This window comes from Pungitius pungitius, chromosome 1 (assembly GCF_949316345.1).
Source record: "Pungitius pungitius chromosome 1, fPunPun2.1, whole genome shotgun sequence".
NCBI lineage: Eukaryota > Metazoa > Chordata > Actinopteri > Perciformes > Gasterosteidae > Pungitius > Pungitius pungitius.
This window is the reverse complement of record NC_084900.1, coordinates 29,381,096-29,399,002: the sequence shown is the minus strand read 5'-3', so window position 1 is coordinate 29,399,002 and position 17,907 is coordinate 29,381,096. Positions and strand designations below refer to the sequence as shown.

Below are 17,907 nucleotides of genomic sequence, written 5' to 3'. Positions count from 1 at the left end.
ACAACCGGTACTTTTGCATCCTTCAAAAAAGCACGTCCGTGAACCAATTCCAAAAACATTTGTAAATGAGTTGGTTATCTCAGTAACAGCTCCGGGGCTGTGAAAGCAACAATCCAGTCTGCAGCCGCGTACAGGACGTATTCTGCAATGTTTAAGATATTTCCAAAAGCAGCTGTGGTATCTGTCAAGCTCGGCTGACGGGAGATATATCGCTTCTTGTAAATAAATTCACAAAAATGCTTAATATTTTACGAACAAAAACAGATTTTATTTGTCCCCACAGTGTAAAGATATATGATTGTAGTAGTAACCTGAGTGATTTATTCAAGAGAATGTACAAGATATAAAAGGTTATAAACATACAACATTGTGAATCCAACCTGTGAAAATATTACTACATGCATAAAACTGACAGGGATGGCAGGTAGTGCAAAGATTCTCATAAAACCCAAAGTTGATTAATTAGGAAAATTGATGATTGATAAACGTGCAGCTGTAGACATAAGCTCCCACAAGGCAAAGCTAATGCATCTCCTGCCAGGCTGATGTTGTTCTTAACCCTGGTATGTGTCCTTTTGACTACAGAGCTAATTACCTTAACCTATATCCCTGGCACTTTAGCACGACTTCACATACCAGTAATATAATGTGAAACTTGAGAACAAGGGTATGGAAATATACTGTTGATCATTTAGGCTACTTTCTCTATATGTATTAGTTGTATTACTCCTCAGATTGCAGACATTCCAATAATTGTGTAGCATCGGAAGAGAAAAGGCAATAGGCTTTTATAAGTACTGACAGAGAACAAAAAATACACATAATTGAGTCTTTAATGTAGCTTAATAATCGTAAAGATTTTTGTTCAAATAAAAGTCACAACATATTGTCAAAGGGCACTAATAACACAATGGAAATTGTATTGTAAGTATTGCAATATACATGTATTTGCAGAATAGGAACTGGGGGTCTGTTTTGCACCTGGAAAACGTTCTGTATCACGTTACTGCTACAAACCCAACAAACCTTTTACTGCTGCGGCTTCATATTAAAAGCATTTAACTTGCCAATAGGAAATTCAAAATGGAATTGATCTAGACACTGACTACCATTATCAGTCATCAAAAGTCCATCTGCAAAACAAGCTTTCGGTCGTTGGGTGTTTTTTTTGACTGGAAGAAGAATGAGGTGCCGCATTGGGCTGTTAGATGCATGTCTGAAAGCACCAGTATTCTGGCACCTGTAGCATTGAACCGCATTCACTGTTACCTCCAGTAAGGTATCGGCAAATTGACCTGATATACATTGGCTGTGAGAAAGTGTTTACCATGCATACTGTGAGTATATGACATGCTATAGCCATGCTATTAGCCATCATAAAGACTAGTTGTATACAATAGAAGAAAACACTAAGATAGGCTTTCCTCTTCAAACACAGACAACAACATGAACCTTAGGAAGTATTTCTGGTGGCTGCCCGTCCACTAAGTGGCCGACATCAACAAACCTAACAAGAAGTGAGACACATTTAAAGAGGTTCACAGCGAGGATGCCGGCACTTTTCGTTCTTTCTCTGTTTTGACTTTGTCCTCAAAATGATTTCCGATTTATCTACTTTGATTTCTATCTATCCACATAGAAAACCTACATGGGAAAAAAAAAATACAATTGTTTTTCTCTAAAGTAGGTGAATCTGTTGATGAATGATGAAAGTGAAGGAAAAAAAGTCTCCTTTTATATGAAGGTAAGGCTTTGGCTCCGGTCTCTTTCTGCTTTGCACTCCAACGCCAACTTTGATGGGAAATCCTTTTAGTCAACCATAGTCTGGAGGAGTTGCTCCAAATCTAGATCCATTTGGTCGTTAGTACTAGAAGACAATCACATACACACAATGGCCTGGTCAAAATTATATTGTTAAGAAGCCGACTGGTCCAATTCTAAATCAAAAAATTTTATACATTTTGATCAGGAAAAACCTGATATTAGGCCACATTACACTAGGATTTCATCAGACGAGATACCAGTGTGGTTTTTAAGCAGCCAAATTTAATTTCATTTGACTTTCTGTTTAGTATAAACATAACTTTTACCTTTGATTTCTATCTAATGAGCTGATGCCGCATGAGGATGACGAAACACTGTACGCCTAATGAGGAGTCTAAACCTGTGTAACACTTTTCTCGTGTGGAACTTGTAATTAAGCTGAAAATAATTTATACTATGGAACAATTTAGCATGTGCTTGTCATTTGTTGAAATACAATTAGTCCTTGTGGCAGTAAGTGTGCTTAAGAATAAAGGCTTTTACTTTTTAAAATGTCACAAGCTGGTAAAGGACAGCAGAGTTGGAGGTATGGAATAAAATGAAAGAGAGAATTGTGTAGATGTGACACTTACTTAGAGAAGCCACCAACACTGTGAGGGCTTCCAGGGTTTGCTGGAGTCTGGGGTGAGTCTGAGTTAGCATCCCTGCAGACACACACACACACACACACACACACACACACACACTGATGAACTGTATGTATGTACTTTAACTGCATCCAAAGATGAAGAAGAAGTGTTTTGTCCCTTACGTGCCAATTTTGGTTTGGAGAGACACGGGGATATAGTCCCCAACGGGTGGTGGCTGGGGTTCTAGATCAGACAACAGCATTAACAAAACTGTTGTTAGTTGTCTATTCTTACTTGAGCTTCAGCCCATAAATCTGACACGAAGATAATTATGTACCTGTGTAGAATTTTTTGAAAACGTCATGTTTTGGAAAATCCGGATACAGGCAAGTTATGTGGCTTATGTCCCGGATGCGGTCTCCTAGGCAACGGATCTCAAGGTCTCTCTTGGTGAAGGGCTGGATGTTCTGGATTTTCTGTCCTCCATCTAGGAGGGAAATACATGGTTTGATATGTCAGTGTGTGTGTGTGTGAGGAGGAGGCTGACACTTCCAATTGTTGAAATGATTATTATTAGTAGCTCCAACAAATCGCTCTGCCCTCACAGCCATTTAACTTCACTGAATGTACAAAAATGCAGGTTGTGTTTCTACACCAATTATAAACTATGGTGTCACAGCAATAATTGACACCCAAAAATGTAATACATGTATAAAAACAACCTCTAAATATAATACAAGCGGTCAACATCTCAAAATGAAGCCTTGAAATGCCTTCACATAAGAAAAACAAATGTAAAAGACATAACTATGAAACTGCAGTATAATTGCCCTGGTCACTGAATTGAATGCATGAACCTCAGATTCATCAGTTATGACCACACCAACACTTACTCTCAGAAGCCGACACATATGCAATTGTGATGCCTCCGATCTCTGAGTCACTAAAGCGAAGCAAGAAAGTCCCGTTGGGCCTGTCTTTGAGAATCAGGTGTAGATGTTGCTTCCCAATGAAACCAAATATCAACCTAGTGGAACAAAACGTTATTATTACATTATTACAGACTGTAGCAGATCACATCTAATACTGAAAAAGCACGAGTGTCCGCTGACCCTTCGCTCCAGTATTCCTTCAGGTGCTTCTTGGTCAGCTCCATCACTCCCTCAAACCACTGCCAGAAAGTGAAGGGTCGACCGGAGAGAACCTCCTGTAAGATTGAACCTTCGCTGTTAGACAGGGGGATGATAGCCTGTGGACGTCTGCGAGAGGAACTACATCTGTCTGTACCTTATTAAACTGGGCCCAGGAAACCAAAATGTTGCTGAAATCATCAGCAAAGTCAGGCTTATCAAATATCTTCTGGGCCAAGAAATGCTGGTTGTATTGGTCCAGATTGTGCTGGGTCATGACCTCAGAGGTGAATTTACTGTTGAGAGTACTGTACATCATCCTCCACGGCACGCGTTCCGGCACCAGAAATGGGACTCTGTCCTGATGACAACAACAAAGAGGCTGGCATGATGCAATCACATATGATTTTACAATGATGTCAAAGCAGGAGTAGTTTTTTAAAACCAATGCATTTACAATTACTGCCAAAATGAAGATTGACACAGCAAAGAGAACAACGAACAGAAAGCTCAGAAAGAGCTTGAGTGCACATTAACGTGAGTCTGTGGCTCACTTCCTACTTAACGTTGTAAAGCTGCATTGAATATTCTGTTTAATAACTCAAGTCTCATAAGAGAAGAATATTTCTCTTTCTTTTTTCATGCATCCTGCTTCTAGGGTATTTTTACTGCCTGTTTTACACTACACCTGTATTTCATCAGTCGATTCTTCCCAGTATTTTGGATGTGGTTTCCTATTAATAGCCTCAAAGCCCTGCTGGCCAGCCTTACAGTGTTGGAATGTTTTCATTTGTGCTTTGTGCTGAGTGAGCTGCTTGCTACCAAATGCTCACTTAGTTTTTGGTTTCAGCTTTTGTTATTAAAACTCACTTTCTGTCTTGTGTGTCTTCTTTGCATTTTGGTCCATCCATTTACACCCCAAGTCTTAACAGATGTATACATGTCTATTTCCTATAACATTACGTTTATGGAAAACACAATTGATTCAAACTTTCATAGCAGGAACACGCCAGTTGGAACTAATAAAAAATCATGGCACACAAACAGGATGCAAGTTTGGACGTGGTCTTGAGAGGCCACGCGGTTGATTGTTCTACAAGTTGGGGAATTCCACGGCTTCGTTTTAGCCTGTTTGTGTTGCTCTCCACACGGAAGGTTTATCGGCATTCAACCAACTGTGAAACGAGGGACCGAACCGTGGGACTCTGGTTGGATTCGAGGAATTGGATTGCTTGGTACTCAAGTGTAGTCAAACATTATGGACAATGTTTTCCAGATGTAAAATGCATTATCTATGTGCACAATTTACACTGCCAATAACAATATGCTGTTAGATTGTGTGTTGCAATGTGCTTGTCCACTGACTTACAGAGCCAGTGACGAATCAACCCATCAAACGTTTATTTCAGACTCAAGGTCCAGATAGTACAAAACATTCACAAACTAACAAATATAAACCACATTTCCGAAAAAATCTCTTCCTTTTGAGTTCTTTGACTGGTGGAGGTAAAGCAAAGACAAACATGAAAGCAATAGCAGAGGAAGAAAAAGAGCACAGTTTTACACTTACTGGTTCTGAGAAGGCACAGTCCCAGATGATGGTGGCCAAAGCGTTGTTGTCCTGACTTCCATGAACAATGACGACCACCGGATGTGAGATCATCTATAACGATGACATCATTTTAAGGTTACATGACCATGTGGCTGTAAGCCCCAGTTTATTACTGCTGAAGCGTATATAACAACATTGAATGCAGCTGTGTTCAATATTATTGGAAAGTTTGAGAATGACCAGGGACAAACCTGTATCCTGTAGGGAGTGTCGCATCCTGTGATGGTGATCTCCGTCGAGAACAGAAGAGCAAACTTCTCTTCTGTCACAGATTCTGATCCCTTTCTATCTGCTCTCTTGATCTTCTTGATGGACTGTTGCACCCAAATCGAATTAGTTCACACTCAACAATGAAAAGAATTAAGACAAATCTAGAGTAGTACATACCATATTCCTGAAGGTGGCACATGTGCTTTTACTGGATGTGTTATGTTCTAGGATGGCTGTATTGTTGATCAGTTCCCCAACATTATCACTGCATGTGAGAAAAAGTTGTAATAGTAGTTTTTTCTCTTGCATAAGAATACAGCAAGTACCTTAACTGCACCCTTTCTGTGTTGTTTGATCATTTTGGCTTCAAACAATGACCAATATGGTCAAGTATGATGTACTGTATAACACATTCACAAATAGAAGCAGGGGAATCGATTTCCACACTGATATCAACAGAATTCACAGTTGTTAATGTAACGCGCGAGGCTCTTTCTACTGCACAAGTTTCTTAGCTACTTTTATAGTGGAGGTGTTGAGCAGACAGAAAGGATTCATTCAAAAACATTGAAAACTCAATAATTCTTAATTTTTTAAAGGAATAGGGTTTCACATTATGAAGTTATTTCAGATGCCATTAATATATTATGTTTGAATAAATTGGAATAGTTTCCCTCTCCCCTGACAGTGTGCATGTTGTGCTGTGTATAAAACTCACTTAGGTACACCTCCCAGGTTCCTGGCCTGGATTTCATTAATGATTTGCACCTTCAGCAACACAGGCTTCCCAGGAGCAACTTTTTCCCCCAGAAGATATCGCACGGTTGTGGAGAACTTGGACTGAGTCTTAATGACCTGCGGGGGCTGCTTGTCCACTATAAGAGAGCTGAAGGAGACATCAGTGAAAACGACATCATTCAGATTTAAAGGATGTATGAAGGTAAGTAATTTACAGCGCTATCTGTAAGGGAAACATTTAGTTAAAAACATTTTTTTTTCATCGGTCTCAATTTTAAATGAAATATATAGAAAAGAAAGCAGAGTGCTGTGCTACCTTTGAATCAGAACCTGCAGAAGTTTGCCCAGCCTCTCCTTAAGCTCCGGCATCGGCTCCCCGATCAGCAACAACTCCTCTCTCAGCTTTCCATTTACGCCAAGCAACTGCTCACACCTAACAGAAACAATATATAGACAGACAGTGAGTAAGTAAGAAGGAAAGTGAGAAGGAGACTAAACTGACAACTATGTCATCATTCATAACTCAGTAGCGCTGAGTGTGAAAAGTGGTGGTTCCTCTGTCAGAGCGGCAGGTGCCGATGGTGGGTGGAAGGTTCCTCTGTCAGAGCGGCAGGTGCCGATGGTCGGTGGAAGGTTCCTCTGTCAGAGCGGCAGGTGCCGATGGTCGGTGGTAGGTTCCTCTGTCAGAGCGGCAGGTGCCGATGGTCGGTGGAAGGTTCCTCTGTCAGAGCGGCAGGTGCCGATGGTCGGTGGAAGGTTCCTCTGTCAGAGCGGCAGGTGCCGATGGTTGGTAGGAGGTTACTCTGTCAGAGCGGCAGGTGCCGATGGTCGGTGGAAGGTTCCTCTGTCAGAGCGGTAGGTGCCGATGGTCGGTGGTAGGTTCCTCTGTCAGAGCGGTAGGTGCCGATGGTCGGTGGTAGGTTCCTCTGTCAGAGCGGCAGGTGCCGATGGTCGGTGGTAGGTTCCTCTGTCAGAGCGGCAGGTGCCGATGGTCGGTGGTAGGTTCCTCAGTCAGAGCGGCCTACCAACCTACCATTAACCACTTTTCGCACTCTGCGTCTAACGTTCAATATGATATGTTTATCAAAGAATACAACTTAATTATCATACCCAGACCTTTCTAACAAACAATGGTTGACTGAGTTGCTGAATTCCTTTGGGTCTCAAAGCCAAGGACTGTCACGAAATAATAAGTGGAATGGTGTGCACCTCACCAGGTCTGCAGGGTGTTGAGGTTGTCGTCAAATGGCTGTCCAATGGTGGCCTTGTGCTGATCCCACCTCCACGCCTTCAGGCTGCCGATCAGTCGGGTCTGACACTGGTCGAGGCAGTCCACACACTCCTGCAGCAGCTGAAAGCGCTTCTACACAACAACCAATATCCAAACATGTTACACATCTCTGGTCATTACCCATCAATGGTTGAATCCTCAGCAGGTACAATTCATACAATTCAACTTTCTGAAATTCCCAAAGCTCCCAGTTACTAATTTTGCCTGGACAACATTAAAAAAAAACTGAAACGATTCATTTTAACGATTAAAGAAGATAAAGAAAAGCTGCACATTCTTACAGTACACTAAAGGGGGTGGAATCCACACATGTAAATTGATGAAATAACGAACTGACTGACCAATTAACCTTTTTAATTGTTTTCTGTCGCTTATCTGATTAATTGACCAACAAAAACCTTTGAAAGCTCACCGTGGCCATTGCTTTCACATTGAACTCCAGCTGCTGGATGTGAGTCTGGAGTTTCTGCTTTTCTATGGGGTCCAGTACATTGGGTTGAATTGCCCCTGTTCAAACAGTACATAACATCATATGTTGAGTCTAAACAAACAGAAATGAATAAGCGGAGGGACAACTTTTATCAAGGCCTGACAATTAAAGAATAATTACCATTATTCTGACAAGAAACTAACTGATAGTGAGTCATCCATGTGACAGGTTGTGAGTTATTTTAAATTCAGGAACAATGACGGTGACACTTGCAAAAAGAATCAGATGAATAAAGGTTGATGTGCGAGTATGTCAGTCCCACAGAACATGACATCAAGAGCTTGACCAGATATACTTCTGATTTGACACTTATAATATACACTTTCACTGTATATTTAGAATGTCCGTTTTTAAATAGGAAGTCAGGCCTGTATGTCACAAGGATACTGACATTTTTTATAATTATTTACTTTAATTTATTTGGATATTTCACTACCTAATAAATAGCATGTAAGAGGAATAAGATACAAAAAGCAAAAAACTCCACTGTTCACATTATATTAACATGTTACTACCTCTCTAAAAAGCCATTATTGCAGATTTAGAAATGAACACAAAGGGATTCTTTATTTGCTCATGAAGCATGAACCGGGGCATTTGGCCAATGTTTTGTATTTGCAATAAACATGCAATTTATTTGCACCCCAGTTATAATGATGGGGAAACACTGAACTGGCTTCGCTTTGTGTCTCATACCTTGTAAACTCTCATAGTTCTCTCTATCCCAGTTGAGATCTGCTTGCAGCTGTTGCATCTTTTGTCGGATGTCCTGGACATCTAGTACCTTCAGAACCAGGTGGTCTAGATCCTGCATGTTGGCGAACGAGGACTCTCCATTCGGGTACTGTTGGAACTGTGGCTGAACCGCCTGAAAGAAATGGAACAGCACTTAATACACTTACAGAGTTGGTGCTTCCTCTTCTGAACTTGACCAATCTCATGAATCTGCAGGTATACCATTTGTATTTCAGATCCAATGTGTAATACTACTGCCTGCTAAGTAGTTTGCATGCATTTTTGCTGCGCGGCTATAATTGTGATGCGTTTCTTTTGTCACCTTTAATCTACACTCTAAGCTCATGCCTCACTAGATCGTACAAAATGATGAGACAGCTCACGTGAAGGGGTAGACAGTATTTGTTAAGACATCTTACCGTGCTGAGCAAAACCCTCTCCTCCTTCAGGATGTCCCTGACCATCACGCCAAACTGTAGAGGCTGCTGCTGGAAAATGGTCTGTGAATCAACAACATATGTCCTCACGTTAGTAAAACAGTCCGTCATGTCACTGCGTAGCAACTGGTATGCAGTGATTTATACAGTTGGTGACAGTACATTTCATTTTTTGCTGTTGCCAAATAATATGTAAAGATTAGTGTATCAATAGTTTCAGATTCTTTCTTTGGTATGCTGTGATCCGTGTACTGTACATAGGCTTTTGTTTTTCCTTTTTAAGTGCTTGTTGTGTAAGTGCTCTCTACAGCCCGACCGACACTTCCATCATTCCATCATTGACCATCATTCATGAGAAACACAGTTTCTTCCTAGAAATGAACAAAGCACCTTCCTGTCTTTGGTTGCAGCGGTTGCAGTCACTGCGACTAATACCAGTTGCTTAACAATAACAATGACTTGAAATTACTGCATTAAAATGTATTCATACTCAGCGTTCCAAGTTCTAACTTGAATCCTGTGGTGGGACACAGTTCCCTTACCATGTTCTTGCTGATCTGCATCAGCTTCATCTTGTCCACCACGTTGGTGGACTGCTGTGCAATTGATTGCAGCATGCTGATGGTCTGGTCCAAGAGAGCCTGAGCTTGGATCTTCTGCTCCACATTCTCCAGCACAAAGTCGTCCCTGTGGGCACACACAGGCACGCACACTTGCCATGGTTATACTGTATATGCATTCAAAAATAAACACTTGCATGGATCCATATGCTGCATACATACAATCAAGTTAGTGTAACTGCTTTAGTGGAGTTGTACAGTGTGTGCAGTGATGTAAAATATACAGTATGTGCACACGTGAGTTTGTGTCATACCATCTTTGTCCCTCAATCCACTCAGCTAAAAAATATCTGACTTCAATGGGGAAGGCGTTTGGTGGATAGAGGCTGCTGAGAGTTTCATCAGTCAGGTGCGTTAACATCTGAGATACACTTTTCCACTGGGCCATGATCAGAGAGGGCTGCAGGAATAAAAAGGTGTAAACGAACATCATACAAAATGTGAAAGTCTAGAAATACAAATACAAAGACACAACATGGCATGCAATCTTTTATAACTGTTTATTCACACTGAATTTACCCAAAGAGTAATTCTCTTTGACTGAACAAGTGTGAATCAAGCAAAAAGCCTTGGGGGCTAGTCCATAGAGGGCAATGGGGCGTGGCCCCACCGGGAGCCACAAAAAAGATATTTATTTTTAATTACATGAAAAAAAGTCAATATGTGTCTATTTGTGTATACATATATACTAAATTGTTTGAATAAGAGGTACTTATTATGTTAAACTGTTGGAATAAATATTAAATATATAACTGCAAAGTAATAATTCATGTTTGATACCTTTTTTGCATTGAATCATACTGGGACGTTTACTGAACCTGATTGGCTGGCCCTACCGGAAAAAAAAGAATCCACTAGCGGCAACTGGAAATACCTGTTATGCAATCCTATTTAAAGGCTGTGACCTAGCTACCAAAGACATTCCCACTGTTTATCTGTCATGCACAATAATTTGACAATCAACTGAAAGGCTTATTCAGACAGAGACACATCAACAATTGACAAGTATAGTAAACTATCATAGTTAGTGGGTTAGTTTACGAGGTCGTACGTAATTTCTTTACTTTTAAATATGAAGCAAAGGGTTATCTTATCATAGCATCAAGACTGACAGCTGTGGTAAGCAGCTGGCTTTGTAAACTGGTATAAAAATCAACTAAGCAACAACTTCATCGTTCAAGTGTTAAATTAACTTTGTTAAATTCAATGTCCAAAAACCTCAACATTCTAACTAAAATACTGCTATTTCAATTTAATATTCATAAATGAGCTGAAACTTTTTAAATTGTACGCAGTATTATTGACAAATTTCTACAGATAATAAAATAAATTGACCATTTTCCAAAATAAAGTCAGGAATGAATGGCTTACTACCAATCGTAACTTGGTTAACTTGCAGTTTAGTTCCTCTGTAATCTCAGTGAGACTAAACTGCATCTCTTGATGTTATTATGAAATGAAAATCTGTCCACTACAAGAAGAAAGTTAAACTGTGTCAGTGTGTAGTAAGTCACGCTGAAAGGCTCTAACAGTAAAACACAGCGCTGCATCCTACAGCCTGGAATGTGGACCAGAGACCGACATTCAATGCAGACGACATCTGCAGCACCATTCATTGGAATACAAATTGCATCTAGGTGCTTGTACCCAGATCCATTCTGCAGGAAAAAACTGTCTCTGAAGGAACTCTGGCACTCAAAAGCACTCTATTCCACTGCGACTTCTTGAATAACACTGTACGTTTCTTGTAGCTACTTTAATTATAACCTCTTCACTATCAAACAATTCCTTGTGACTGTCTTGGTTTTATTTTAAATACTGAATTCGACAAAAGTGCCAAGATAAACAGTAAGAAAGAACACACAGTTAATCCTCACTCTTATACCTCCACCCCGCCCTGTTTACCATCACACCGCTCCTTCCATTTCTGTTCAATCAAATACAGTGATGTGATATGAACTATGTGCTGTATTTAAATACAACTGCATTTCAAACCCCATCCGTGTCTAATCCGTTCCCACATGAATGCCACATTAAACAGAATCAAGCTGTTTTTTTTTGTAGGAACTGTAACTGTGAACCACTGAGCGTGGAGGGCGGGACTACATTTGTAGAGATTGTTGCTACCTCGATCAATACAAAACCTCACATTCTGACGATGGATTCGGGTGATTCGGGCCCTGTGTTGTGCATCACAGACATGTCACACTCCTCAGAGGTCACTAATAACTTTAAACACAAACCCAGAGAGATGTCAACCATAGCACCTCATCTCTGATACTCCTGTTGCTTTACATATTGACTGTTTTTTAAATGTAAATGTGCGTTTCGTTGATTGTATCGCATCTTCACTGTGTTTTATTTTACTCTACACTGTTGTACAAAGGTGCTCGCTGTAGTATTATTTTGGTCATTTAAGGCCATTTGTAATAACCCGCTCAAGGATCACAGTACGTCTGAAATGTGGATCAATGTGCACTATCCTTGGTAAATCAATACACAAGTAGAGATCGTGACCGACGCTTCTTTTCAGCAGGATAAAGTTGATCTGGACACGATCACTAGTGCGGGTTTGCATATCGTTGACTGTTGAAGGATTTGAGGCTGTAATTCAGGCTGACACACATAACACAACAGTTCATAACATGCCAAAGACCCACACGTCGATTACACTTCGATGTCTCGAGACAGTGTCTCGAGACAGTGTTTGACACAAGACCATTTCCCTAACTTACCTTCAGTTAAATGTCGATTTCACACATTGAAAAAAACCGCTGTGGTATCCTCTGCGCGTCAAGTACTCCGTCAGCCCGAACGACCTAGCGAGCCTTCCCTGCCTCCATCCCTCCCTTCCGTCCCTAAAAAGCTGCGTCGTCACGGTGGTTTTAATGTTTTAACAGAGGAGAAACCACTTTAGTTTGGCACCGAGCTGCTTGGCACCGACCACTTGTGTGCGCCGTGGCAAATGGGCTCCGTCTACTTCCCTGTTGCGCACCGTGTAACAGAAGCGAGGGAGCGCGCATCATTTCCTGCCTTCAAGTTCTGACATGACCTTGTCATTCGATTCTCATGGGCCCCAACGCTGTCTACAGGTGGGAACGGATTGTGCGTGAAAGGACGCGCGTACACAACAGCATAAAGCGCAAAATATGTCTCAAATGCCCGCTATGGTTTGGCCCACTTTGTGTGTCGTCACACGGCGCGGTATGCATGCACTCTGAGGCGTTTTAACGATGATAATAATAGTCATACAAATAATAATACTATTCGAATAATAATAATAATAGTAATAATAGTGGGAACATTACGGATAAAATTAGATTGGCATTTAAGTGTCAACCTTGAAAGCGAAACTGCAACCGCGTGTAGTGCGCTTCCACAGAAGGGAGCAGTAGGCGGAGTGTCGTTGAGTCATTTTCTGCTGTAACTTCCAGTAAGACGACTGAGACACGTGATACCATCAGCTAATGGCAGTGCCTTCAAGTCGCACAATTACACGGTGTTGTTGTAGAAGACGACACATGGTAAAATAAGCCAGGACTAATAGTCACGCGGAGGAGGTTTTGTGGAGTGGATTTTTATATACAGGCTGGTTGACATACACCAAGGTTCATGGAAGGAAAATGTCAGTGTGAGGATCATTTTACAGTGAGATGCTCAAACAGCGCGACAATTACTCACTTCAAATAAAGCGAGCTGTTCAGAGACCCGGGAGGAACTTTTTCTTTGTGCCCTGCACACTTTACTCAATCAGGAAATAGGGACTGAAATGAGAAAAGTGTTGTAATATCCGAAAACTATTGTACTCGTCTACATAGAAATATAAAGAACGGTAGTGATGATACTGTAACGAACGCTAGAGGGGAGCATTGTGCAACTGAAGGGCTGTGAGCTGAACCCAAAGAAGAACGACCTTCTGTGACGCACTTCCACAAATTACAGGAACTCGTTCCATCTCCTTCTCCTCCCTCACGTGACCTGCCGAGTCATCTGCCTGTGAGCTTTGGTCGCCAGATGTTTTGTTTGATTGTTTGTTTGTGTCCTTTTGACTTACAATATACATAAAGGCAAAATGTGACTTTTTTTGACATACTTTTTAGCACACCTGTTTTTGACCTACTTTACTTTATTCTAAATTATTTTGACTTGTGTACACATACTGTTATGTCCGGCTGCTCTGTGTGTGTCTTCTTCACAGGTGTGGTGAGTTGCTGCTGCTGTTTCTCCAGCCAATCCAGCGCAGCTGCACTATAAAATGTTTAGTTGGGTGAGAGCTTGGGGAGAGATTTAGAAGAATATATGGTTTTATGTTATTCGTTAAGACTGTGGTCTATTGTACACCCAGGTGTTGCATGTACTTACCCCAAGAGCGCTGTGGAGCAGGGCTAGGTAAGATACCCTGGGGTCTACATACACCCGGAAGAAAAACCTCTGTTAGACACAATACGTTAGAAGCCAGCCATATGTTACCTGTGTGTAATTGTTGGTGTTGTGTCGTATGTGTTGTCATTATACATGATCATTGTATGGGAAAATAAACCCACCATTCAGGACTCCGTTGTGGCAGCGTGTGTTTGTTTATTGTATTGTAGCCTCGTGGTGCCTAGTATACGGGTTCCCGTGGTCTTGGACCCGGGGTGGAGGCGTAACACATACGTTTTTTGAAATATTGTATTGCATTCAAGTTTTTTTGCTTGTTTTTTTGGTTGTTTTTTCAACTTACTATAACACAACTATTTAATCCATGACCACACCATTCTGGTTACTTTTTATAACATACTATACAATGCATTTTCACAACATACTATTATGTACTATACTATTATATTACCAGTCTGCTGGATACGGCTGGATCAAGAACTACCTCGCAGGTCTGCCACAGTGTGTGAGGCTGCAACCGGTCTAAAGTAGAGAGTAAGATGGGAACATCCGGGGGAACTGTGTTCTCCCCCCTCCCTATCTACACTAAACCTTGGACTTTAGATGATGTAGGCAGATAACTTCAGAGGTTTAATGGAAGTACTCACTGTGAGCCGTACAGGAACAGGGGGCTAAACGCAGTACTGTAGTGGACATGAACTGATTCATCACATGCGAGTGAACGTCACAGAGAACGAAGGATTTGGGGAGTCAAACCAATATTTTATTAAAAACATTAGAAACATACAAATACAAACATCTCAAATAAAGACAAAACACTCCTGTCTTTGTGTCTGGTTTTATTTTTCCATTTGGGAGTTTATATATATAATATATTTACATTCTGTTTAAAAGGGTTGAGTTGCTGTGTTTTTTACTTTTTATTCCTCCATTGTTCTGTACATCCAGGTTACAAGGAGGTATTTGACTTTCTCCTAGTTTTGCTTTTTTCATTTATTTTCACATCACAATCCGTTTACTGGGTTTGTCCATGTCTGCTAAATATGCCCAGGGACAGAGTGTGTATTTTACTGTCAAGATGTTAAACTGTGCTTTGAGAATATTATTGACTTGATTAATGTAACTGTGTTTCCAGGTTCGTCTACTGGGGGTCACTAGTGTGTTTATTATGTTTCAGCTGTTTGAGGTACATTATATGTAGATATTTTATGGCTGTGAAAATATGTTTTGATTTATCATTCTGTTTCATTGGGGGTTTAAACTTGTTAATTTTAAAATTCCTTTAGCCTTGTTTAATGCTGTATGCTCTTTAGGAGTATTAACACACAACATGAAAAACCCTCACTTTGATTTTTACAAAAATACTTTAAAAGATAGTATAATTGTTAATTTATCGGTAAGGGATTAATGGCACAATCAGGTTTTTCAAACTATTATTTACCCTGACTGGCCACATGAGGAAAGTTTAGAGCTGATTTAAATCTGCTTCTCTATCAACGTGTTGAATAGTCTGTTTGGAATTAGCTGCCATCATGGCTTCATCCCACATGATCCTCTGCATGAATAAAACTACCAAAACATGTAGAGTTTCATGTTTACTCCTTCATCTGGTTCAATACATATCATGTTCCGGTGCGGTTCTCACAGGGACCCTCCTGTCTCACATGTTGTCCTCCATACCTATTTGCTATTTATTTATTCAGCGATCACATTTTCGTCATGTGAGAGGGGGCAGGCCCAGATATTTTACCAGGACATTCCATCTGTCAAACCCAATTTCCTCAGAGTTTTGATTGACCTGTCCAACACACAAACAATGCAGTTGCAAAGATTTGACCATTTCTATTCAAACGGCTCGAGCTGTCTCCATTGTGCCGTTCTTTCTTCTCTCTATCCAGGTTTCAGATTAAGGTTTAACCGTCTTGTCTCGTATCGGCAGACTTCATCTGATGGGTGTGATTCATTTGGTCTGAGTTCTCTCATTAGGTCTTGATAGTTGACCAATATGATTAGTCTCAAGTTATTATTCATTATTCAAGTCTCTAAAAGCAGTCTGCAGTGGTTTTGTTTCTCCGAATCATTATGCAGCACCGCCCCTCTCAAGGGACGGACTAAGCAGATCATTTACAAAACCTATTATAAAGTTGTTCAAGGTGTTTTAGCTTTCTGCTGGTTGCAGGTTTGGTGTTGCAACATATTTTTCATATCATTGTTTTTGTCACTTTTGTTTGGTGCATTATTCCCCTGCATGCAGGCCCAACACCATTTCTTGGGGTCCTCTTAGGTAAAGGGCCCTAACAGCGACTTTTCAACATCTGGAACCAATACCGCTGTGCGGGCTATCTGTGGGACCAGGGGGCTTGGAGGTTGTGGGCTGGATTGGGGTGTGGGGGGTGGGGGAGGTGACTAGTTGCTGCTTTGGCCCTGGGGGTCCGTGTGTCCCTGACTTCAAAATAGACTTGATTGCTAACAGCCGGCACTCCTAACTCACCCGGTGTCAGAGCTCTCCTCTGATGTCAACCTTGTCAGTATCAAGGCCCGGACAAGACCTGCAGCACGGCAGAGGTGGGGAAGAGGACTGTGTGTGAGTGGGAAATGAGATTCAGAGAAGGACCTTATTTTATGAAGGTTGTTACCATAAATAACTTTAAAACATTAACTCTATAGAATGCAGTATAATGGGCCTAGGTGTAAATTGTTTCCAGTCACAACCAGCACATAATAAATAGATAAACACTAAATAATTAGAATTAATGCATCCATGAGTAAATTAAGTAAGGAAATGTATTGACTAAATGTTTTAGATTTTTATGTAGTGACTATACTTTGGATTTTTATTAGAATTACACCTTTGACATCATCAAACTATTTAAAATTTCTTCTAACCTTGTCTGTCTAATGGACCCAAGTATACACAGCTAATTATTCTGATCAATATCATTTAATAAATTACAGAGAGGGGAAAAGTGTGGCCGCGTCCCGCTACTCGCTGCCACACTGTGGGTAAATAGGACAGCAGCTCATTAGCATATTTTTATTATCCAATTACAATCTCTGCTCGCCTAATTACCTCCAATCAGCAGGGAGAGGAAAATGATTGACTTCCTGCAGGACAGGAATCACTCAGGACAAACTGCTGTTCAGTTGCTTACTGGATGGAAAGTGACTCACAGACTGTGGAGGTATGTAGAAGAGAGGAGTTATTTCAAGTACCCTTGTTGAAATATTACAAATTGTCTTACAGCAAAACCACCATGTACCATGTACCAAAAGATGGAAAACCTCAGCCGGTATATTCAATGCCCTATTTCTTTATTCTTCTCCTTTTACCTAAGGTTAGCATGGAAGATGTAAATACCTTATATACCAATGTCACATAGCAACATGTCACTGCAAGGTTATTTTGTTCCGGGGATTACGTCATTGAGTTTGTGACAAGAAAAGTAGAACGTAATTATTAAACAGCTGCAGAAACAATTATCCTTCATCAGAGGATGAAGGGCAGCCGCAGCACAAGGTTGCGCTTATAACACGGCTATGCATCATTATTAGACTATTAATTACTCTGTCATCAACCCCACCAGCATTGCTGTTCTACGGGGATTCAGTCACAGATGTTTAGAACGCAGCTTTGACACCACTATCCATAACTAGGGATCCTGTTTCAAGCCTCGACCAAACTTTCAATTCATGGCACACAGTTTGCCAGGTTTACGTCTTCTCTTGGTTAGTTCCGGATCTTTGAAAGATGTCAAGAAAGACCACAAATAGCACGGAGCGGGCCGCTGGGACGAGCAGTTGTTTACAGACAGTGACAGGGATGAAGGACCTCTGTGCTCTGGCGCTGGTGCTGAGGCCTCGGGGGGGGGGG

At 40.9% G+C, this 17,907-nt stretch overlaps 1 protein-coding gene across 2 annotated transcripts; it reads right to left on the bottom strand.

Moving 5' to 3' along the window:
* Positions 1-278: 278 nt before the first annotated feature.
* stat6 (signal transducer and activator of transcription 6, interleukin-4 induced) lies at positions 279-13,065 on the bottom strand. 2 transcript variants are annotated; one of them, XR_009956907.1, is made up of 20 exons: positions 12,392-13,065; positions 9,911-10,056; positions 9,579-9,723; positions 9,019-9,099; positions 8,561-8,732; positions 7,787-7,881; positions 7,298-7,446; positions 6,400-6,516; positions 6,064-6,231; positions 5,523-5,610; positions 5,327-5,449; positions 5,094-5,186; positions 3,681-3,884; positions 3,506-3,600; positions 3,287-3,420; positions 2,731-2,880; positions 2,576-2,636; positions 2,397-2,468; positions 1,525-1,867; positions 279-1,295 (listed from the first exon to the last, which is right to left on the bottom strand). XR_009956907.1 is itself a non-coding variant. In XM_037479346.2 (19 exons), the coding sequence occupies exons 2-19, from the start codon at positions 10,042-10,044 to the stop codon at positions 1,810-1,812; spliced, it is 2,139 nt and encodes a 712-aa protein (XP_037335243.2). In that variant the 5' UTR covers positions 10,045-10,056; positions 12,392-13,065; the 3' UTR covers positions 279-1,809. The 2 variants fall into 2 exon arrangements, 1 of the variants encoding a protein (XP_037335243.2); XM_037479346.2 differs by having other exon boundaries at positions 279-1,867.
* Between the last annotated feature and the right edge of the window lie 4,842 nt (positions 13,066-17,907).

Bases quoted from the DNA above. Each gene is read 5' to 3' on its own strand.
- stat6 (XM_037479346.2), bottom strand. From the start codon at position 10,044: ATGGCCCAGTGGAAAAGTGTATCTCAGATGTTAACGCACCTGACTGAT. The intron at 9,724-9,910 runs GTATGACACAAA...GTGTGCCCACAG, and splicing joins TGGATTGAGGGACAAAGATG to GGACGACTTTGTGCTGGAGA. The intron at 9,100-9,578 runs GTAAGGGAACTG...GTTGATTCACAG, and splicing joins TGCAGATCAGCAAGAACATG to ACCATTTTCCAGCAGCAGCC.